The sequence below is a fragment of the Rhizophagus irregularis genome, chromosome 9 (assembly GCF_026210795.1).
Source record: "Rhizophagus irregularis chromosome 9, complete sequence".
Lineage (NCBI taxonomy): Eukaryota > Fungi > Glomeromycota > Glomeromycetes > Glomerales > Glomeraceae > Rhizophagus > Rhizophagus irregularis.
In genome coordinates, this window is record NC_089437.1 from 3963699 (window position 1) to 3988836 (window position 25138).

General features: G+C 28.6%; 5 protein-coding genes across 5 annotated transcripts; 2 read left to right on the forward strand and 3 right to left on the reverse strand.

The window, feature by feature from the left end:
* Positions 1-245: 245 nt before the first annotated feature.
* On the reverse strand, positions 246-1349 carry OCT59_029932 (uncharacterized protein; the record flags this gene model as incomplete). Its single annotated transcript, XM_066146318.1, has 1 exon — positions 246-1349. The coding sequence occupies one exon, from the start codon at positions 1347-1349 to the stop codon at positions 246-248; it is 1104 nt and encodes a 367-aa protein (XP_065994974.1).
* Positions 1350-1504: 155 nt separating this feature from the next.
* OCT59_029933 (uncharacterized protein) lies at positions 1505-2506 on the reverse strand (the record flags this gene model as incomplete). The annotated part of the gene is made up of 4 exons (XM_066146319.1): positions 1505-1938; positions 2006-2090; positions 2166-2295; positions 2382-2506. The coding sequence occupies 4 exons, from the start codon at positions 2504-2506 to the stop codon at positions 1505-1507; spliced, it is 774 nt and encodes a 257-aa protein (XP_065994975.1).
* Positions 2507-4397: 1891 nt separating this feature from the next.
* Positions 4398-8605, reverse strand: OCT59_029934 (uncharacterized protein). The gene is made up of 16 exons (XM_066146320.1): positions 8402-8605; positions 8112-8261; positions 7277-8042; positions 7150-7211; positions 7062-7079; positions 6939-6980; positions 6718-6862; positions 6445-6637; positions 6350-6358; positions 6228-6283; positions 6072-6170; positions 5753-5894; positions 5352-5678; positions 5214-5284; positions 4817-5146; positions 4398-4734 (listed from the first exon to the last, which is right to left on the reverse strand). Exons 3-16 carry the CDS (start codon positions 7715-7717, stop codon positions 4699-4701), a joined length of 1971 nt encoding a protein of 656 aa, XP_065994976.1. The 5' UTR covers positions 7718-8042; positions 8112-8261; positions 8402-8605; the 3' UTR covers positions 4398-4698.
* Positions 8606-8724: 119 nt separating this feature from the next.
* OCT59_029935 (uncharacterized protein) lies at positions 8725-11975 on the forward strand. The gene is made up of 9 exons (XM_025320989.2): positions 8725-8923; positions 9008-9236; positions 9375-9858; positions 9941-10196; positions 10285-10418; positions 10493-10555; positions 10641-10705; positions 10777-10889; positions 10973-11975. Exons 1-9 carry the CDS (start codon positions 8728-8730, stop codon positions 11641-11643), a joined length of 2211 nt encoding a protein of 736 aa, XP_025170079.2. The 5' UTR covers positions 8725-8727; the 3' UTR covers positions 11644-11975.
* Positions 11976-17872: 5897 nt separating this feature from the next.
* Positions 17873-18270, forward strand: OCT59_029936 (uncharacterized protein; the record flags this gene model as incomplete). Its single annotated transcript, XM_066146321.1, has 2 exons — positions 17873-17996; positions 18089-18270. The coding sequence occupies 2 exons, from the start codon at positions 17873-17875 to the stop codon at positions 18268-18270; spliced, it is 306 nt and encodes a 101-aa protein (XP_065994977.1).
* Between the last annotated feature and the right edge of the window lie 6868 nt (positions 18271-25138).

Genomic DNA, 25138 nt, shown 5'->3' on the forward strand with positions numbered 1-25138 from the left:
AAGGTGTAAACACTAAAAGGCGCAAATCTAAATATAATCCTGGAGAAGTTGTTGTTGAATGGAAAATTAAGGGTGAAAGAGATGCAAAGGAGAATTATTGTGAAGCAGGGTTTATATATATACGTTTTTGGGTAAAACAAATTTAAAACTTTATTGTAATAGAAAAAAAAAATTATATACGTCTATAATAAAGTGTTTTGATATTTTTTTCTATCTAAATATTAACCAAAGATAAATTTTTAAAATTATAAAATGTGAATATTTTGAGGTTTTGGATAGGAAAGTGAGACATTATTTTGAGTATAAAATAGAAGTCGGTTTTCATGTTCCAAAATTTCGCAGATTGCTGATGTTTTATTTTGAAAATTTTCACCATTCTTGAGAGTTTTCTTAAAAAAATAACAAACATGATTGTGGTTCTTTTTTTCGACAGCACTGCACGAAAATGCATTTAATCCCCACCTTTTATGGATAAGCATAAATTCCCAAACATGTGATACTAAACATAAATATATGGGGTTACATCTGATGATCGATAAAGTTTGTTCTAAAATATTATTAGTTTCAGGATCTATCACAGTTTTTTTCAAAAATAATTCATACCATACTTTTGCTTTTAAACGAAAATATTGTGGATCTGTTTTTATTTCTCCTAAAAGGTCATATAACTCAGCAAATCCATTCCACAAACTTTTAATTAAAGCAGCACGTTCTGGATCAAAAAGTTTTGCCAAATTAAAGTTCTGAAGAACACGAAGCTTATCATCCCCCATTAAAGAGGTGTAATCCCAATTCTCAGTACCACGAATTTTCCAAAACTCAAATCGGATTTTTAATTTTTCCATCTCTTTGATTATAATATTCCGAGATATGTCATTAAATAATCCCTCGTTTTTGATTTCTTGTAAAACTAACTCCCACAAGCGGTCAGTTATACGTAACATTATGTGAAGCTTATCAGGAACATGATTTTTAAGCGAAATCATATTGAAAAGTGGTGGTAATTTATGACCTGGGTATGCTATTGGATTTTCATTTAAAATACTCATTGATTTACTAATCACCCAGTCAACTTGCCCATTTCCACGTTGGTTTTTAGTTATCTCACACCATGGACAGAAATAATTGGAGTTTGCGGCATTAAAACCCAAACAGATAGCGAGAAACTTCCAATCTGAGCTAAAAAAAAGCTCAAAATTCCACAAAATATTGTTAATAATCATTCCATTATTACTTAATTCTTGCAATTCTTGAATTAGGGCATTTACTGCAACTGTTAAAGTTGGATAATTTTCTGTTCCTGGAAATAAAACGGTTGTATAATGACAATCAGGCTTGAAAAGATTCATTGAATCATCCAATAGGTGCTACGGTAATCATCACATGCTTCACTTTTCGTCCTACGTTCCGCCCATCACCAGATATTCGAAGATGAATAGTTGGTATTGCAGGATCTAATACTCCTTTTTTAATATAAGATGGTATTATATATTCAAGAATTTTTTTAACACTTTGGTAAGCACTTTCCTGTTGCACTAACAACTTGTTCAATAATTAATGGATCGGTTATATCAGGTTCTTCCAATGGTCCTTCTTGTACAATAGTAGAATTTAAATCAATAAAATTAATGGGTATTAATTCTCCCATACATGCATTAATCTCTTGACGGGTTTGAGAAATAGCATATTCTCGTGGTAATGTTGATTCTACAGCTGCAAGATGGCGATATGCATTACAAGGTATATTTTCTATATCTTGTACATATGCCATTGATTGTAATTTTTGTTTTTTTTTAACACTATCATCATCTTCAAATGTTACATGATATTCTTTATTTTCTATAGTAAAATCCAAAGTTCTTAAAACTACACGATCTTTAGGATTGTAAAAGTTTTTAATTGAATTTTCAAAGTGTATTTGTTCTTTTTTCGCAAGACCTTTTGCACGTTTAATTTGTGTAGTTTTGCTTAATTCTTCATGTAGTTTCAATTCACGTGGTCTTACCTTTGCGATATCTATCAATGCATTTTAATTGAAGTCCAAAAAGATAAACTCCAGAAACAGCAGTCTTCTTATCTGGTGTTATAATCTGATAAAATATGTATAAATTAAAATATATTCTTTTATGATTTTTTTTTAAAATAATAAATGTATAAAAACTTACTTTGTGCAGTTCAACAGAAGCATCAAATGGTGATTGAGCCGAAACAACTTGATATTGTAAATTATCTCCAAAACAAATTAGGTAATGAGGTTTTTCTTCTGCGTAATAAATAGAACATTGAATAGTACGACTTACTATTTCGACCCGACCCCAGGTAGTTTTAATAATATAATTATCAGGTATAGGAAAATAATTAGGTGCTTCGGTATGATTTACAGTTGGTGGGTAGGTACCATTCGAATAACAACATAAGTAAATTTTCGGTCACCATAGTATATTATTTCAGATGAAATAGGGTAATTTTCTTTTTCAAAAGGTTTTTGCTGCTTAGAATTTGACATTGAAAGTAACAGTTTTTTTACGCGTTAAAAAATAGCAGGCATATAAAAAATTGTACAACAGATCTATAAAAATGCGATAAGTATAAAAATTTCTGGTTATTAAAAATTCAATATGAGTCTTAATACCATATTTCTTCTACCACTTAACTTTCGTAACAGTAACAGAAAAATTTACATCGTATGTATAAAAATTTTTTGGCGTCATTAGTGGCGTCATCAGTGTTACCACATAATGTCAGGTGATTTGACTATCGTTATGATTGGTCCATAAAATTTGGGGTTATCTCAAAAAAATTAGGGTTAGGGTATAGATTAGCGCATATGTATATCTGATTATATAGGTGCCCGAAATATACCAGTATATATCAGTGACATATTGGGTACCCGATATATACCCGATATATGTAAATACCTGATATATATCTGATTAGTCACCGATATATAGGTGCCCGATATATACCCGATAGCATAGATTTTGACCAGTGTATCCCAAATGTGTGACTATAAAGAGAGTTGACTGTACTACAATTTTATTGTTAAATATTATTATAAAAATTCTACTTATTTATAACTTATTAAGCTTAATAAAGTAAAAATTATATATAAAATTCTTTGCAAATCTTACTATAATGAAAATTTTATATTACATTATTAAAATTTTTTCTTTTTAGTTAATTAACCAATAGAATTAAAAAAAAAGTAAGGTAAAAATCATTAATAAAAGGCTAATTTTCTATGGTAATTTTTATTATAAGTAAAATCTTGTATTATATTAAAAAATTACTTATAAATAATATTTTTTATATTTTTTTATAAATTTTATAATATAGATCTTGTGATCTACCAGATAAAGACATTGGGCTAGCTATATATTAAATGGTGCATTTCCATATGTTATCTACTTGATTAGTTATTATAACTACCTAATAGTACACATATAGGATTCTGTAGAAGAATAGGGATTAGAACTAGTTAAAGCAGTTAACCAGTTAAGATAATTTAAAAACAGTTAACTGGTTAATTTAACTGGTTAAATTAACCAAATAATTAACCGGTTAACTTAACTGGTTAAATATGAAATGTTGTTATATCAGATAATTTTTTAATTCAAAACTTCTGATATTCCTATATTAGCTAATGGCTAGCTAAAAAAATAAATTGATTGAAACTTTTTTATTGCTCAATTTTTTACAAAATTTTTTTTTTTTATTTTTTATATAACATGGATGATATTGAGTATTGACTATAGAGACATATAAGAATCTCAATCTGAGTCATCAAAACAGCAATTTTCTGTTTATTAAAAATAAATTCAAAGTATTTAAGTTGCTAGCAGCCTAGCACTAATAAGATAAATAAATATCATAATTAATTACTTGAAATGTTATTTATAAAGTCTTTTTAGAGAAAATAAGATAAGAACAACCAATCATTTTCATTATTTCAATTTTATCATTATTACTAGTATTTATATTTACATTATTTATATAAATTATGTATTTACAATTTATCAAATAATTATAAATAAAGTTAAAAAATGTGTTTTTATTATAAATGAAGCATAATTTTAAGAGTAAAATTGTGATAGATTTATCAAATATTCAAATGGGCAAAATAAAACTTATAAATGTGTTAAACATAAAATTTATATCTTTAACCAGTTATTATCTGGTTAAACATTTTGATTAACCAGTTTTTAACTGGTTAAAGTTTTTTTGAATGGTTCCAATCCCTATAAAAGAATAATACAAATTAATAATATTAGCATAATTATTTAGTTCTTTACTTATGTATAATTACTAACATTATTCTAATAAATTTGTAAATGTACTGTGGTTATTAAAAAAAAAAAAATTAAATTTTATAACTAACAAGATTAATGTAAAAATTTCTGTAATAAAGATGTATTTTATTATAATTATATACAATTTTTTTCAAATATACTAATTTGTTGATAATTAACAAATATTTAGATTAAAGATGATTATAAAATAAAAAAAAAATATATAAAGGGTTAAAATTGCATATGTAAAATATAATAACAAAATTTGAAGAATTTAAAATAATCCTAATTACTAGCTTTTTATTTTTTGTACTTTTGTAAATAAATCACTTTTTTTTGAGAACTGTATACATTCCAATATTCCATTTAAAGATCAAAATACAATGTTAAATATTACTATTACATTTGCTTAGAATTTTGAAATATCTCTACCAAAAAGAAATCGCTATAGAAATATGTATGCAAAGGTTAAATTAATACTTGTTATATTTGTTAAAATAAGTAGATTAGTAATTTATTTTAATTACCTTTGACCAATCTAGAGCAAGTAAAGCTCTTGTTCTAAATGAAACTTGTTCACTAAGATATACACTTCTCCATAAATAAACAGCAGACATACCTCCCATCCAAGTCCATCCCGTACCAAAATCAGCTACAGCAGCATTACCAACATAAGCAAGTGAACCAAAATGTGCATATGAAAATGGTGGTAATAGATCATCAACATCGGGCTCAGGTTTATCGGTATCAGTTGAGTAATCCGATGAAGGTGGGTATATTTTTGCGTTATGTGCTGCTGCAATTTGATTTAATTTCTTACCTAAATACTTACCTTGTTGATGGGCTACTTGTGCAGTCTTAATATTTATATAATGGTCAATAAATAATTTAATTTATAATATACAGAAATTAGAAATATCATACCGCTGGTAAAGATGTCAGTTTTTTGTCAATATCTTCCAACATGGCATTTAATTCTTCTAATTCAATTGTACCTAATCAAAAAATTTATTAAATATCTTTTTAAAGTAAATAAATAAAAAAAAAAACTTTTTAGCATACCACTCTTGTCTTTATCATAACTTGCAAACAGAATGTCAGCTTTTTTCAAATGGCTTTTTGTAATAGGATAACGCCTACTAATTTTTTTGGCTAAAACCTGAAATTCATTATAACTCAAACGTCCATTCTTATCTTCATCCGCATCAACAAAAAATTGCATCAATTGATTAACCAGTTTTGGGTTTTCAATGGTTGAACAATCTCCTATCGCATACACCGAAGAGTCAGGCACTCCCTTAAGACGGAGCCTATTATCCGTAATAAGAGCACGTGTATTTTTCTGATCTTCTAATTTTTCCGATATTGTTTTTGTTAATGGATTCATAGCTAAAAATCATAAATATAGCTTAATATTTTAAACTTCATAACGGAAATAATTTATAAATTAATAGTATTCTCACCAATTCCAGTAGACCATAATACTAATCCATAATCATGCTCTTTTACTTCTCCATCTTTCATTTTATACACAATATGATTGGGTTCTATTTTTTGAACTCTTGCATTTGTTATAACATTAATATTGTCTCGCCTGAATTTTTTCTACAAAAAATAGTTATCCTTAATTAATTCAGGTAAAGAAAATTTCTAAATTGACCAAATATGATTCATATTAAACATCAACCCAAACATTATCATAACCTTAAATATTTTTCCTAATGAACTCACTAAAATAGCCCGTGTTAACATATTTCTCTAAACGAAAAAAATCGTATTTACCTCAGCAAAATCACTAATTTTCGCATCATATGTATTCAAAATATGGTCTTGGCCCTGAATAATGCTAACGCGCACTTCATTCCTAAGGATTAACGGAAACTACTATAAAGTGAATATTTTCTTAAGCTTTATATTTTTTTTTGCTAACAAACTTACATATCTAACAACATCTTCTGTTAAAAAGTCATATAATTCTGCTGCAAATTCAACACCTGCAAAACGGGAAAACATCTATATTAAAAATTATAAATAATTCTAGAAAAATGTAAATTCCTTACCGGTAGGTCCTTCATTTAATGAAATAAAAATGAAATTGGTCTTAACTAATTGTTTTTTCACACCATAATTATTATTAACACAAAATTAACCTTACCGCCTCCACAAACAATGAAACTTAAAAGCCTTTTTTTTTCTTCTGGTGAGGTTGTTGGTAAGGATGCCTTTTCAAAATTGTCCATAATTTTTTTCCTTATCCTGCGGGCATCGTTTATTGATTTTAAAAAGTGACAATGTTCAATTCCTTCAATTCCATAAGTAATTGACAAAGACCCTACGGCAATCACAAGCTACAATTAAAAAAAAAATACAGATGATGCTTAAAATAAACTATTGATATTATTTAAAAAGTTATATAATAAATTATTACTTTATCATATGGTAAATAAAATGGTTCGCCTGAATCTGGACTCAGCTCAACTAATTTTTCATTAATGCAAATGTCTGTAGCTTTAGCCTCAAGAAAATGTGCTGATATGCCTTTAATAAGACTTCGAATAGGTTCTAAAATTGACCTACATTCTCAAGTATCAATCTCATAAGAAATTTTTTTGAACATACTATATATAAATACATTGATATAATTCATACCTAGTTTCAAGTGTGCCTACGGTTGCAGAAGGAAGAAGGGGTCTAAATATAATATAAACGAACCAATTTTAACATATAACATCTATTTGAGTTTGGTAAAATAGCAAATAAACAAAATTTTACGTGAAAAGAAAATAATTCCTACATAATGGATTAAAATTTGTGAGCAAATTATTGTAAATATTACTAAATTTGAATAGAGTACACTTACTGCGGCGATACTAATGTAATGTGATACTTGTCTCTCTCCAATGCCTTTATGACTGATATAGCCTGAAAAATTAAACACTAAATAAACTAGAAATTTTCGGGAAAGATTAACTAACAGAATCACCTACCCCCCAACCAGAGCCAAGAATAACTAATCGTGGTTTATTAATATCGGAATCATCTTCATCTATCAAATGATCAGCAACCAGCAAATTTTTTGGACCACCTCTTTTCAAAGAACTCGGAAACTTTTTGCTTTCTTGCTTATTATTTTCAGCTTCTGCATGTTTATGATTTAAAATTGCGAAAATTGTAGTTGCACCTATAATTAAAGAGGACGCGATAACTACTTTTCTCCCAAATTTGGAAGACACTGTTGGTTTTTCAGTATTTACCGTTTCGGTTGAAATAAATTTTCGCGAAATATTTGGATATTTATGTAAATGGCTAGAAATTGCTCTTGAAGCACGATCTGAAGCGGATAGTTGAATTTGACCCGAAAGGAGCAGTCTGTGTTGTATATGCAAAGCTCCACGACTTGCCACCAATTTGCTACGTAAACAGTACATATTTAAATAGTCAGATTTGACAAGATTTCGCAACTTTTTAAAGGAAATTCACTAAGGGTGTTTATTTTGCGGCAGGTTGTATCGCGCTACGCAGTACTACAGTACACAGGAATGACGAAAGCTGGTGCTCCTCATCAGATTTTAATCCAATTAATTAATAAATTACGCTTTTGCTAACTTATTTATACCGTATTTTATTATTAACTTCGTATATAATTATATAATGTTCTTCAAAAATCAGCATAATTCTGATCGGGATACTTATGTTTTCAGATAGGGATTGTACCTACTAGTACATTTATTAAACATGAATATGAAGGTATCACTATAAAAGAGCAAACAAATTAATTATGAGTTTATTAATTAACTGAGCTAAATTCTGTTTTTAAGAAACCTTCTTTAAAACTCCATTTCTATTTTTTTTCATCCTTTATTTCTTCTGCTTATTGCTTTTGAGTTGATAATGGCAACCAAGTCTATGCATTATCTGAGTGTTGAGATGGAGGAAACTTCTGCGATCAAAGCTGCGGCGCCCGGGTCTCTTCTAGTTGATAGATTTGTTTTGGAGTAAGATATTAATTAATCAAAGCGAAGTTGTAGCTTTCTTCTTTAACGTAATAATAATAATAATTAGCACAAAGAGAAATGATATTCTCAAAGCGCGAAAGATATTATTTGTCTTACGTGCTCTTCTTTATATCTTTAAAAGTCATCTTATGATAGATATCTTATTGAATCGATGTATTTTAATACTTTCTTATTATATCCTCAAGAACATTTCAAATAACTATCTCTTCGCGTAATACCACGTTTTAAATAAACCTTTTAACATTCAATAATGAAAAAATTTTTCTTAATTTCTTGAATGTTAAGTACAACTATAGATCTAAATGTGTAAATAAATGCTAGTATTTCAATATAAAAATTTTGATACGTCACAATTTATTTTGTGATCACAACCGCAGTCTAATAAAACGGAAATTACCGTCTCTATTTAACGTTTTAACGCAATGGCTCCTTCAAAAATACAGGACGACGATTCTGAACGTAATAATGGAACCGAAGATACCGGAAAAGATCTTTCAGGAAAATCGAATGTACCTGGTAGTCTTAGTGCCTCTACTGCAAAAGCTACTGTCGCTGTTAGTACAGACCACAAAACGGATAGTCATATAACTGCGTTTCCTGACGGCGATCATTTTTCAGGTATTTTGTCACTTCTAAATTGAAAAGCCTCAACCGGACCCGCAACAAAAAAAGGTATCACGTTAACCTAAAATTTTTGAATAGGAATGACAATTCATCAAGCAGCACAACAAGGGAATTTACATGTTTTGAAAAGCTTAATTGAGAATGGATATGCCGAGGTTACAGATAGTGATTCGCAAAATGTAACGGCTTTACATTGGGCTGCTATCAATAACCATGTAATAGTAGCGAAATATTTGATCGAAAATGGAGCTGAAGTTAATGCTTTTGGTGGTGAATTAGTTGCTACTCCTTTGCATTGGGCGGCAAGGTTTGTTTACTTTAACTTAAATCAAATATTTCGATTAATTTTTTTTTACTGATCTGTTAGAAGAATTTTGAGGATTTAGAATAATTGTGTGGAACTAGCGAATATTTAAAAAGATTATTTGAAAAAATAATATTTTAGAAATGGGCATCTTCCAATTGTGACCTTGTTGATCAATCACGGAGCTGATCCAAACTTACGAGACTCTCAAGGATTTAATGGGCTTCATCTCGCGACCCATTCCTCCAATACTATGCTAGTTTTATACCTAATATATCAGGATATGGACATTGATACACCTGATACGCTTCAACACACTCCTTTGATGTGGGCAGCATATCAAGGAGATCAACTAACACTGGATTTATTAATAAGACTCGGTGCTTCAGTCACAAAAGTTGATACTACAAGTTTTACTCCTTTACATTGGGCTGTTACTAAGGGAAATCATATGTGTTTAAGAAAATTAATAGAAGCTGGCGCTGATATAGACGCAAAAGAGAATAATGGGAAAACTCCCGCAGATCTTGCTCAGGAAATGAGTTCTGAAAAAATTTGGCATAGAGCTTTAAGTGAATCAGGAAGAACAAAGTCTGGGAAAAGAGGATCATATTTATTTGGTCGAGTGAGTAATAAATTTTATTTTATTTATGCTTTAATAAAATAAAAATAAACTAAAATTTATATGATCTCCTATTTTGATATAGCAAGCAACACACGCGATTATATATTCCATTCCATTCTTTGTTCTTTTTTTGGCATTTCAAACATTAGCTCGATATCCATGGTTTATCGGATTACCTTTAGCAATAGGTGAATTTGTTGTGTTCCACATATTAATAGTAAAGGTTCTCATAAAAGCGCAAGTGCCGGATGCAATGATGAGAACTCCCTATTTCACGAGCATATTTCAAGCAAGTGCGTTTTGGGTTGGTGTAACTTGGCTTTTCAGGATTTTACTCGGTATTGTTTTGAAATTATATTATTCGATTTTCTTTCTATTCGATATAATATTAAATTATTAAATAGGAATTTTTTTTTCTTTAAACAGTTACATCTTATTCACTTGTGGCAAATATTGTATTTATTAGTTCCTATGTTGTTGCGTTGTACTCTTTTTATACGGCCGTATTGGCAGATCCAGGGTTTGTTCCAAAATTGACATCTCGGGAAGAACAAAAAGAGGTAACAAGATAGATAACAAAATTTATCCCATTTTTATGTATTATCATGCTAACATTTCCTTTACATTAATCAAGTTGGTAATTTGCCTTGCGAACAAAGGAATGTTAGACGCAAGACATTTATGTATTACATGCTTGGTTAGTATTATTTTAACAAAAGTTGGATCGTAACTTAGATGTTAAGTATGTTAAGTATGTTAAGCTCACTTGAATATCCTTTTAGATTAAGAAACCTCTTCGATCTAAGCATTGTAAAATATGTGATAGATGTGTAGCACGATTTGACCAGTAAGAATTTTTTTTTAATTGGAATATTATGAAAATTTTTATTGATGGCTTTATTAATTTTCTTTCCTTAGTCACTGTCCATGGATATATAATTGTATTGGAGTGAGAAACCATCGTGCTTTTATGATCTTCCTTATAATGATGATTGTATCGATTATCAGCTATGAATATCTTTGTATTCGATGTATTATTATTTTCCATGTATTTTTTTTTGGTAACTTTTTCTATTGAAAAATTTATTTATCAAATTGTTATGTTTGTTTATAGACCTTTTGGATGCAGCACCTACATATTTTCCAAAACCATCTGAACCATGCTTGTTAAATGACATGTTATGTGGATTTTTCCAATATGATACATGGACTATGTCATTAGGTATTTGGGCAGCACTACAACTTACATGGACCATTGGATTGATTTGTATGCAGGCTTATCAGATTGCTTCAGCAAAAACCACCAATGAAATGGCAAATTTCCATCGATATTCATATTTTGGAAATCGAAATGGTGGAAATGTTCGTGAGCAAATTTTGGCTACGCTCGTTGCAGGGCCTGGAGCAAGTGGTGCTGCACAAGTAGGTGATAATGGTGGAGATGATTTGACAGCTACTGAAGATGGAATGGATGGAGGATTTGGAGATCATGCTCAAGAACATCATAATTATCATGAACATAGTAGAATTTTAAGATTATTTGGTGGAAATGGTAAAAGGCGTTCTCATCATCATGCCAGTCACAATTCCGATGGAAATCCATTCGATTTTGGATGCTGGAATAATTGTGTAGACTTTTGGTCACAGGGTCAAGGTGGTATGCTACAAAATGTCAATTGGTATGGACTTTTTGATGTTCCTCTTGTTGAACGAAGGACTAATATGACTTCAAGAAGAACAACTGGTGGATACATGGCCGTAAGAGATGATGAAGAAATTGTATAGAATTTGATTTGATAATTATATTTAAGAATTATTTTGTGCCACTATTAGTACCATTTTTAATCAAAAAATTATACATTGTATCTTTAAATATCTTTAGACAGTTGGGAGGTTAATAAAAATTGGTCCATAGAATAGATTTCTTGGAACATATTAATTATTTTAATAGTTGAATTTAAGGTTTATTAATTATAATTATTATTTATTAACAGATTTTTAAGATGTAATTACATTTTTTAAATAAAAATCTTGTTTTAAAGGCAGACTGTTAGATATTGAAAATATTTATATAATCTGATTTTTATAATGTCTCAATAAAATATCATCGAAAAGATAATATATTGTATATTTATTTCAATTTAGACTTTTTGTTAATAAATATTCTTTACTAAAATGGTTATTTTTTGATATAATTTATTAATATTAATATTATTTTGTAATAGTTGAAATTGTTTTTATGTATTTTAGCAGATTACAATTATTTCACAATTATTTACAATTGTCCATTATCTATTTACAGCACTATTTTTATTTCCATTTATTGTGTATTATTTGATATGATATTCTTTTAATAAAATTTAATATTATTATAAAATTTGTGTTTTTGTGGTATTTGTAATTTTTGATATATTTAGTAATCTGAATTTACAATATGTCCTATTATATGATTTATAACTAAAATATATATATATATATATTTATTTATTTAATTAGTATTTTTAATTAAAAATTTACCAATCTAATTTATTAAAAAATGTTTTATTTAAAGTTATAAACAAATTAATTTCAAATTAGTCTGAGTTTTAAACAATTTAAATTAGAATCAAAATCTATAAGACTAAACTAAAAAACTGATGATTTAATTTAATTTAATCTAATTTTTTTAAAAAAAATACAAAAAATCATATTACTAACCATCTAATAATTTTATAAAAATAATCAATATATCATTAGATTTTTCTTATTAAAACATGTTAAATAGTGATAAAATTATATTTTTTAGTATTAATAGTAAAACTCTAAATAAATTGGATTTTTTTTGGCAAAAAGTCAGTTGTAAACTTTATAAAAGATGTTCAGGATTCTATTAATATATGATGTATTACATCAGGAAATTTGTTTAGGCATAATTTAGTGTAATATTTTGGAGGTGGTGTAAAATTTTGAAATATTACACTAAAAACGTAATATTACAAAAGTTTATGTTCTTAAATTTGAATAATTATAGTAATTTAATAATATCTTGCTATCTACTGATCCAATCAAGACGATCTATAGCTCATTGGAATCAGCTCATCAAGACGAATCAAATAGTAGTAAAATCTCATCTTTTTGTTTGATAAATGACTTTCTATTAATTTAAACATTATTGCATAATATAGAGCGTTCTATTAACTGTAAAAATGCAATTTTACTACCATTCGATTCGTCTTGATGAGCTGATTCCAATGAGCTATAGATCGTCTTGATTGGATCAGTAGATAGTAAGATATTATTAAATTACTATAATTATTCAAATTTAAGAGCGTAAATTTTTGTAATATTACGTTTTTAGTGCAATATTTTAAAATTTTACACCATCTCCAAAATATTACACTAAATTACGCCTGAACAAATTTCCTGGTGTAAATTCTAAGATAATGACTTTACTTTATTTAATAACTAATTCCATCCAACTTTATTTTTTTTTTGTTGACTGCAGCATATTTGGAACCTTTATTAACTGAACTAATACATTGAGATACATGAGAAGTAAAAAAAAAACTAATATTATTAGGAACTAAACCATCCATCTACCACTCGGGGCAACTATATGTGCACTATTAGGTTGAAACTCCGGATTAGTAGAGTAAGTCCACTTTCTAAAATGTTCTTTCTTAGAGAAATGCCCTTCTCCAGGTCTTTGTCCTGTAGACGCCTAATAAGACTCACATTCCATTCAACTTTAATAGCTATATCCTACTTATTTATGAAATAGATTATTAGAAACTTAAGATAAAATGTATAATTAATAATTTTAAAGATTCTATTATATATAAATAAATTGCACCAAAACTCTCTCCATCGATCGTTAAACCAAATTTTCACACCACAGTTTATGATAAAAAATATCACAACTATATATAGAAAAGTCATAAGAAATTGTTTATTTCATACAGTACAAAAGAAGAGAGATTGAAAGATAAAGTTTACTTCTTTACAACAGTTAGAAAGTAATAACGCTTCTTTTTCAAACAAACTCGTAGTTTAATAACTCGAGAATAACAATAGTCAAGAACTGTGCTTCTCTGTACATATATCGTCTCCCAAAGAAACAAATAGACTACTAGCCCAACACTAAACAAGTCAGATAAACAACTGCAACAAAGTTGGACTGTTATTGGAAAAGTTAAACAGTTCCAACTATTTTTTCCTTTAGATATCATTCCAGAACAAAATTCTACAAAAAAAAAAAATTATGTCTATCAGATTATTTCAGATGTACCAAAGTTGAGGACTTATGTTGTTACAACCATAAAAGGTATCAAAGTAATAAAAGTCATATATGATTCAGAAGAATCAGCTCAGAAAATTGCAGGGTGTCAAATCATTGAAAGTAACAATATCAGGTTTAGTAAAATAAATGAGATCAACCAGACAAAAGATAATTAACAATCATACAAAATTTACATCTGAGATGTACCATTGGATATAGAAAAAGATATTTTTGAGCAATATTTACACTTAAGGTTACTGGAGAAACTAGGGGGTTTTAGCAAGTTGGTAAAATGCCAAAATGGTGAAACTTTGCCAAAACTATATGAAAGTCTTATTAAAAAGTTGGTGAAACTCTGGAGAAAAGCGAAACCTGACAAAACCTATTATAAATACTGAAACTGCCAAAACCTTGCCAAAACTATAATAAAACTATAGTAAAATTTTGGAGAAACTAATCGTAGAATTTTGGAGAGGTTTAGGCAGGCAACTTTACTTACACTTGATTGGGAACATAAAGAACATCAAATTCAATATTAAACAACTGTATTACAAGGTAGTAGTAACCTTTGCTGACACATATGTGCCGATTTTTGGAATTAGTCTAAATTAAGATTTTTATAAAAATTTAATATTTTAGTAAGATTAACATTACACAAATCTAAATTAAATATGTGTTACATATTTATGTAACTCAGATTTAATAAAAAATAAAAAAATTTTTTTTAATCAATATTCAAAAATAACGGTAATAACCACTTCTTTTTCCCCATCACTGCCCATCACTTTTCCATCATTTTTCTATTCACTTTTATTAAATATGACAAAAAAGTTTATAAGCAAATATAGCAGTTATTTTTAAGTGGTAAGTAAAAGAAAAAACTTAATATTTTATATACATAGATAAGACATATTTTTTCATAATTTTTAGCTTTAATTTATTGTTTTTTCTTTGTAAAAAATACATGCAAATAAAAAATAATTATGATGTAAAATAGTTGTAAAATGAATAATAAGATATTCTTTTTTTTCAAAATAACTAATTATATATTTGTTTTTTATCTTTTAAAATTATTTTATTAGATTTATTCTACTAAAATCCTTAAATGGCAAATAAAATCTTTTAAATAAAGTAAAAGAATTTGGGATTCTTTTATGAAAGCATTTTTTGGTAAGAAATAAAATTTTCAGATCGGACTTTATGCAGGTGACAAAATCGTGCATTATTATTCCCAAAGATATGCTAACGTCATCATTTTACATTCATTTGAAAGCTGAGAATTTGCTCTATCGTAAGAATCAAAGATCAGGAAAATTGGATTACTGGATGAGGCGTAATTAACGATCAAAGTCAAATCAAATTTAAAAATTAAAAATAAATATATTAGACGTAATTATTCACAATCCAGTGATTCAATTCATTCGATTTTAGGCTTATTAGATAGACCTCAATTTTCTCTTTCAAATGAATATAATTTCATTCGTGTAGCTTGCATCTACAGGTATTTAATAAATTTTTTTATATCAGATTTTATCAAACTTATAAAATTTTATATTAATAATATAATTGATGATTCCTAAACATCTACATATATTAAACGAATTATTTTAAATTTATTTTAAAGATAAAAGTTGGCATCACCTTAGGGAGCAAAGATCATTCAAATTGAATCACTACATGTGAAGTAATTAATGATCAAATTTAGATAAAATTCAATAAATATACTGAACGTGATTACTGAACAACTAGTGATTCAATTCACTTGATTTTAGATTCATTAGATAGATCTCGATTTTCTCTTTCAAATGAATGTAAATTTATTTGTATAGCTTATTTCTACGAAAAATTATCAATGATTTTGTCATAAGAGTTATATTTGATCTTTTAAATTTTAATGATATCTTATATTAAAAAAAATTAAAAATTATATAATTAATTGGTTTTTTTTGCATTATCTAGTATAAATTTATTATTCTTATATAAATGATAATTTATATTTGCTTTAATAAAATTATTTTTGTGTAAAAAAATTAGATTCCAAAGATCGGCCCATATGATCTATTTCTACAAGTAGAAGATGGCTGATTTGAAGGTGATTCTTCATCATCAAGATTGTTAAGTATACTAGAGACTGACCTTTTTCTACTCATTTGTTTAGTGTTTGAATAAGTTTAACTTAGTTTGGCAAAATCCAAATTTGTAAAAAGGCCAATTTTTATAAAATTTGAAATAACATAAAATCTGTATAATTTGTATGTATAATTAATGTAATCCTGGTAAGGTTGCTTGCCGAAACCTAGGGGTTTAGGCAAGATGGCGTTTTGCCGAAAAGCGAAATTCTGCTGAAACTATATTAAAGTTATATTAAAAAACTGGCGAAACTTTGGAGAAAGGCGAAACTGCTGAAACTTATTATAAATGCTGAAACTGCCGAAACTCTGCCGAAACTATAATAAATCTATAGTAAAATTTTGACGAAACTAATCGTAGGATTTTGAGGAGGTTTAGACAAGCAACCTTAAATCCTGGCTTCTATGATTATTTCAATAATTTTTTAGGATTTAATACTTTTTTTCACAAATTTGGCAATTTTATATAATAAATTTGCGAATTTTTTAATTAATATACTTTTAAAAATTGCAATATGATTTTACAATAAAAAGTTTATTTTATTTTAAAATAACTTTTATTTACAAGATAATCACTTTATCATCCCTTTATCATTTTTGGATGCCAAACAAACCTTATCAAAAGAAACTGTAAATTTTAGCAAAAGTTAAAAAGTAACAATTTTATATTAATTGAAGTGGTATTGCTATAATAACAATATCGCTACAGAATCTAAATATACAAGGAATATTTTTGATTTTACTACAAATTTTGACAAAGTATAACTTGCCGCATTAAAGTATATCAAATTTTAACACAGTAGAATGCTAATGATTTTCTTATTATTATTAATTGATTTGACTTTTTAATTATGATTTATAGTTGATTTTCCTCAAGAAATCAACGCAGTAGGACACTAATGATTTTCTTATTAATTAATTGATTTGACTTTTTAATTATGATTTATAGTTGATTTTTTAATCAAGAAATCAACGCTATAGGACGCTAATGATTTTCATAATTTTAATTGATTTGTCTTTTTTAATTATGATTTATAGTTGATTTTTCAATCAAGAAATTAACGCTATAGGACACTAATGATTTTCTTATTAATTAATTGATTTGATTTTTTAATTATGATTTATAGTTAATTTTTCTCAAGAAATTAACGCAGTAGGACGCTAATGATTTTCTTATTAATTAATTGATTTGTCTTTTTTTAATTATGATTTATAGTTGATTTTTCAATCGAGAAATCAATGCTACAGAACACTAACAATTTTTGTAATTTTAATTGATTTGTCTTTTTTAATTATAATTTATAGTTGATTTTTCAATCGAAAAATCAATGCTACAGAACGCTAACGATTTCTTATTAATTAATTGATTTGATTTTTTAATTATGATTTATAGTTGATTTTTCAATTGAGAAATCAACGCAGTAGGATGCTAAAGATTTTCTTATTAATTAATTAATTTGACTTTTTAATTATGATTTATAGTTGATTTTCAATCGAGAAATCAACCCAGTAAGATGCTAACGATTTTCTTAATTTTAATTGATGATTTTTAAATTTATAAATAGGATGATATGACAATATTGAATCCACTTCGATTTTTTAAAACAAATATTGAGTGAATATCAAAATGTCAAATAATAGCAATAATAAAAAAAACAATAAAAAAAATAACAAACAAAAGCAACAGAAATTTCAAGAAGAAACACCGGATGAAGGATCTAATTGTCAACAGGGAAGAACGGAAGAAGAAAGTAATCTGAATTAAACGAGTGATAAGACCAATAGTTGATTAGCAAATTGTTACTCATCAAGTCAAATAAACAAAAACAGCAAAGGTTTCAAGAAGAAACACTGAACGAAGGATCTAAGCGTCAACAGGAAAGAATGGAAGAAGAAAGTGATCCAAATAAGATGAGTGATAAAACCAATAAGTCAACTAGCAAATCGTCACTCACCAAGTCAAACAAACAAAAGCAGCAAAGGTTTCAAGAAGAAACACTGAATGAAGGATCTAATCATCAATAGGAAAGAACGGAAGAAGAAAGTGATCTGAATGAGACGAGTGACAAGACTAATAAGTCAACTAGCAAATCGTCACCCATCAAGTCGATTCTCAAATCTGCAAAATCGACTAAGTTGACTCAAGAAGAGTCTGTCAATGAGGTTATAGAAATTGAATCGCCAAATACAGTTGACTCCCTCTATAGTCATCCCACATATAGTCACTTCTTTCTCTTTAGTCACATGGTGGCTAGACCCAATTTTTTAAATAATAAAACACCTTCTTTATAATCACAGATATAAGTATAATCACTGTCACACAAATTCTTAGAACGATATCATTAGTTGTTATAAATAAAATTATAATCACATTAAATTACGTGATTCATATATATTTGTGAATCTGACAATCTGTGCATATAAACCATTTCTTTTTTACAAAAATATACACATCAAACTATTCCTTTTTTTTATAAAAATCCACACTTTTAATCATTCTTTTTAGAGAAATCTCACACTTCAAAAATTTTTTTTTTGGAGAAACAACATGCTTCAAAATTTTCTTTTTACAAAATTTTTCATGTCAAAATGAATCTTACACTTTCCTTTTTTTACAAAAATCATTTACAAAAGTATAAAGCATAATGCCGCTTACACGTTTATAAAAAACAAAAAGAGAACGAACTGCTATTAATGTTGATATAAAAAAGGAAATATGCGAGTACATATTAGCAAATACTGATATAAAACATGCTAACGTTACTTTATTCTTTAATACAAAATATAAGTTAGATATTGATAGGTCAACCATTACAAAAATATGGCAAAATCGTGAAAAATGATTAACAGCTCTTTCAAATTCAAACATTTTTCATTGTCATTTTATTCAGTTTTCAGAACTCAATAAGGCTTTGCAAATTTGGACGTCACAAGCAGTAGCTGCTGGACTTCCTTTAACTGATACAATATTACAACAAAAAGGACTGGAACTGGCGCAAATGTTGAATATTAGTGAAGATCAGTTAAAGTTTACTAATGGGTGGGTGTATAGGTTTAAAAACGTAATGGTCTTCAAAAGATTAGGTTTTTAGGAGAAGCTAGTAGTGCTCCACTTACAACTCTTCCAGAAGAACAATTAAAATTGCGTAATCTTTTAGCTGCTTATAACGAAAAAGATATTTATAATGCTGATGAAATGGAACTTTTTTTCAAATGAAACCTGATCAAACACAGTCAGACCCCATACAGTCACACCCTATACAGTCACACCTCTTTATAAGAACTCGATTTTGAAAAACGGTTTTAAATACTATTAAATTACCTTCTATAATCACAATTTGACTATAAGGGCCGTGACATATATTAGCTAATATCGCTTTAATAGTAGCGTCTACCCCCACCCCCAGGTAAGATATTTGGTCACGTGCACAATGATCACTTTTCTTTTTAAGCGTTATTAATTAAATAGTTTAATATTTAAATAGTGATTTTTTTTCTATTGTCTTTTTTTTATTTTTTCTTTTTTAACCTTTCCGTTTTATTACATTTTTTTTATATTTTAAATGTACCATAAATTTATAATGTTTAACTATAAAAACTTTTATATTATTATTTTGATTTAAAACTGGTTTTTTTGATCATCGCTCCAATATGCACGTACGACAAGATGTACAGTCGCCACTGGATATAACGAACCTGCCGTTCCAAGCGTTTTGGTTCAGTATATGGTGAATTCGATATATGATATTCATATTATATACCGAACTGTTCGGTATATGAATTTTATCCAATTAAATTATAGCAGCATATACTGTAATATTTAAAGTTCAGATGATTACATGACTTACTATAACAGATAACACTATGTTTTATTTAAAATTTATGTGTTTATCGATTTTTTAAGTATTTACCAGCTATTCAAATGAAAATTTTATCTGATACTAGCAGAAATAATTTTTTCGGTAGTCCATTCTTTTATATTACTAATTAAAGTCACGTGATAGTTCGGTATACTAAATATGTAACTGATATACTTGGGCTGGCTAAAATAAGTTCGGATGCGGTATATAGTAATTTATTATGTGATTTCGTTATATCCAGTGCAATTAATTATAAAAAAATCGGTTCTGTGAAACTTGGTTCAATACAACAAGTTTTCGGTACAAACAGGTTCGTTATAACCAGTGGCGACTGTATAACGATTATAAATGTGCTGCAGCACGCTGGCCTTCGCTCAAATTGCTCGCAATAATTATAAACGTGCTGTAGAGTTTTTTATGTTGTGTTTGACTTATATTTCTACAAAAAATTTATTCATACAAAAGACGCGTTAACATTTTATACCAAATATTAAAAAATGAGCTGTCAAATATTTTTATTTAGTCCTAAATTTAATAAGAAACCCATCTATAATTCACCAGCAAATAAATATCAGGAATTTTCTAATGCTTTTGTATATAGTATTATGGTTATGACTGGAAATGGCACCCTGAACCGTGCTGATGTTTGTCGTGAAGCAATGCAAGAATAGAATAAAATTAAAAAAAAAAGCACAACAGAAATTGATAAAATAATTAAAAAATTCCTGAACACACAATTTAGCTTATATGATATATAAATAATGAGACTAAGGAATCCTGTGCCTAGAGAGCCTAGAGAAGACTTGACCCTCCTCTTCCTACTATTCATTCAAAAGGATTTACGCAGGAAATTCCTGTTAATGCAGCAGCTCAAAAGAAGGCATCAAATGAAATCACAATAGCTGAGAAAAAGCTTACCGAATTTGAGCAAATTTACAATCTTACGACTGATTTTCAACTTCGTCATGATATGTATGAAAAAATAGTAGATCTTCGAGATCAAATAAAATTAAATAAGAACAAGATTGTCAAATTAAAAAGGAATGCAAAGTATGTTCAAAAGTGTAAAGAAAAAAAACAGAAGATACTTCATGAAAATCAGGAAGTAATAAAATATGATAAACCTGGTCAGCTCCCACTCTTTTTCAAACATCTGGGCTTACACGATCATATTCATGATTCAATTGAATTTGAATCAGCTGATGAAAAATGACAGAAAGAAGTTGTTAAGGTGCGGATAATCAAAAATTTGCGCAAAAATCTTGAAGAGAAATATAACGTCTACATGGCGTGAACGACTTTAAATAATTATCTGCTGCCTTGGCAATCCAATTCTATTTCTGCAAGAGCACATCATCATCCAGCATAGATTGCAGTAGCTGGAGTATCACATACTGAAACATGAGACCATCCTGATGGTCATTATTGCCTTGCATCAGTGAAAAGTGCAAAACAATTTACAAATATTTTTGCTGATATATCTGTTGTCATTTCTCATAATGTTCCAATCTGATTAGCTGCTATCCGGATTTTTTGACAGATATCCGAATATTGGCGGTTATACGAATAACGGATAAGTTAACAGATCAGATCACACATATGACAGATAATAATAGATCAGATTTCTCGTATGACGGATAATAACAGATTTATCTGATGGATATCTGACAAATTTAATTTATAATGATTTGAATCCCACCAAATCACGTGACGTTATACAAATTTCCAAAAAAGGAAATTTTGATTTCTGTGAAAATGGGAATTCTTGTTATACAAGTATCCAAAAAAGGAAATTCCAGTGCCAATCAGTTAATTCTGGCTGGAATTATATAATATACAAATTTTAATGGTATTAACGGATAATCCAGATAATCCTTAAGGATGATCCAGATGATCCAGATGATACTTATGCGGATATTCTGGATGACAGATTTCTAATCAGATCGGATAAACGGATGGCAGATTCTAATCAGATCAGATAAAATGGTAACAGATATCTTCAGATTGGAACACTAATTTCTCAAGATAACAAGGCGAAGATAGGTCTTGGAATACCCGCTGTAGATCGATTATTTCACATATTGCAGTCAGTTAACGAGCCTGTTTGTGTGGCTTATCATAATTTTCCTGCAGAAAATGGGCAAAAGTTAATTCCATTTGTTTACCTTATAATCAGACCAAATGAGTCAAATGATGAATTACGAACAGGAAAACTTGCTATTTGTGTACGTCGTCAATGGTTTTTTGGTACATCATCACTCACATACATGCAAGACCTTGAAAGCCTCACATCAGATTCTCAACATGATGATGCATTAAAGATTAATGGAGAAATTTGACCTATTTGGATATTATTAGTAGATAGAGGATCAGATGAGAATCCAAGGCATTTAAAAAACATAAAAATACAGTTAACTTCCTTTATAATCACTCCCGTTATAGTCACATTCTACTATATAGTCACACCAGTTGAATGTTCAAAACACTTTATTATTAAAATCTATCCTATATAGTCACAATCTATCTATAGTCACTATCACACCTATTCTCAAAAATCTTATATTAAAAAGAACTGTTTATAATATATATGCCACCCAAATTATTTTGGGCTGCCATAATTATAAGTAAAATCTCAAATTCAATTATGACATCCCAAATTATTTTGGCACTTTACAAAATTATATATAAATTGAATGAATTACGACATCCCAAATTATAATTATGGCATTCCAAAATAATTTGGGCAGCATGTATAGTTTATAATCACAGTTATATAAAGAATATATTAAATAACTTGGCATCTAATAATCGTACAAAGATGTACCATAGCTTGTTAGAATCGTCTCACTGAGACGAATCGAATGGTGGTAGTTTTATCCTTTCATGATCACTGGCTGGTGAGTTATTTAACAAAATGTTAAGCATCGGCATTATTATATTTCTTGATTTACGTTTACTGCGCCATTTAACATTTTGCTGAATTTCTCGGTACCTAGTGATTATAAAAAGACGATTAATAGCTCGTTGGAATCCCCTCATCAAGACGAATCGAATGGTGGTAAGCTCATCTCTCTGTGATTAATATTAACGGAGTTACTACTTAAAAACTATTTAATATTTTTTAATTTCGGAAATTGATCTAGTGATTGGATTTCAATGTATTTTATACCATTAGATTTGTCGCATCAAGACGAATCGAATGGTAGTAAGATCGTCTCTCTAGGATCAATATTGGCAGAGTTATTACACAAAAACCATTAATATTTTTTTAACTTCAGAAATTAATCTAGTAATTGAATTTTGATGTATATTATACCATTAGAACCGTCTTATCGAGACGAATCGAATGGCGGTAAGATCATCTCTCTACGATTAATATTGGCTGAGTTACGATACAATAAAGTTTTAAGTATAATTATGGCCAAAATTATGTTAATTTTTGGCCGGAATTATTATATACTAATATAAGAAATTTTTTATATAGTCACATCTCTTTATAATCACCAAATATGGACTGTCCCAAATGTGTGATTATAAAGAGAGTTGACTGTATATTGCCAACTTTTTCAAAAATTTAATTTAGATTACTTGACTGTACAAACACATGCTCCAGGACAATCCAAGTACAATCCTGTTGAGAGGGGTATGGCGACACTATCTGGAAAATTGGCAGGTATCACACTACCAATTGATCATTTTAGGACACACTTAAATACGCAAGAAAAAGTCATCAATCCAGAATTGGCTCTTCAAAACTTTAAATATGCCGGAAAGGCACTTTGTGATATTTGGCGTCATGACTTGATTTTTGGAAGAAGTGTAGATGCATAATATGTTGAAGAGCTTGTTAATCCGTTTGAAGACCTGCATTTTGAAGGTACAGATAAGGAAAATGCAGAATAACAAAAAAAAAAGAACCAAGAGAACGAAAATAATTCAACAGAATGTTTTGTGTCGTGATCATGGGTTGAAAATCATTGTAACTTATGCCAATATTCTCTTGATATTAAACGATACACAAATCCAAGTTGTTGTGAGCCATCTCGTGCAAAAGAAGCCATAGATTTTCTTCAATTAAACAATGGCTTTTTGCCTTCAATTATAAAAGCTAGAGATGGGCATTTCTCAAATTCTATACACTGGTCGAAATCAAAACTTTCGACCGTTAAGAGCTTTTGGCATAATTTTTGCCGATTGGTCATGTGATTCGTCACATTTTTTGACCAACGGCAAAAATCGGTAAAATCAATCACAAATCGACTGATACTGATTGTTAAACGAAAACTCATTCAGTCTTTTGGTGAAAAATCGACTTATACCGATTGTTATATGCACTGGTCGAAATCATTTATTTCGTCAATAAGACCTTTCGGCAATAATTTGGCAAATCGATCACATGATTCGTCACACATTCGATTAATTACAAAAATCAGAAAAAATTTGGTATAAATCAACTGGTCGATTTTTTTATTAACAACACGATCGACTTGGAATATTTGGCCTTAATACAAATTGGCCTATATTCGATGATCTATGATTGAATTATGTTACTAGAGCTCCGCACGGGTAAGGGTCAATTCGGGTGACCCGTCGGGTTGACCCGAAATATTCAGGTCAGGTTGTCAAATTCGTGACCTGGTATCAGGTCGGGTTACAGGTTTGACCCGACCCGATTGACCTGTTAACCTGAATACTTTAGCTCAAAAAAAATGTTTATACTCTGAAACGGCGTTTTTTCATGTTACCTTATGAAAAAAACGCCGTTTCGCGTGTTTTTTATAAACAAATACGCCGAAATGGCGTTTTTCATTTTATTTTATGGAAAAATGCCGTTTCGGCATTTTTTTCACTTCTTTTATGAAAAAAATTGCCAAAATGGCGTTTTTTCATATTATTTTATGGAAAAATGCCGTTTCGGCATTTTTTTTCACTTCTTTTATGAAAAAAATCGCCAAAACGGCGTTTTTTCATATTATTTTATGGAAAAATGCTGAAACGGCATTTTTCCCCACTTCTTTTATGAAAAAAATCGC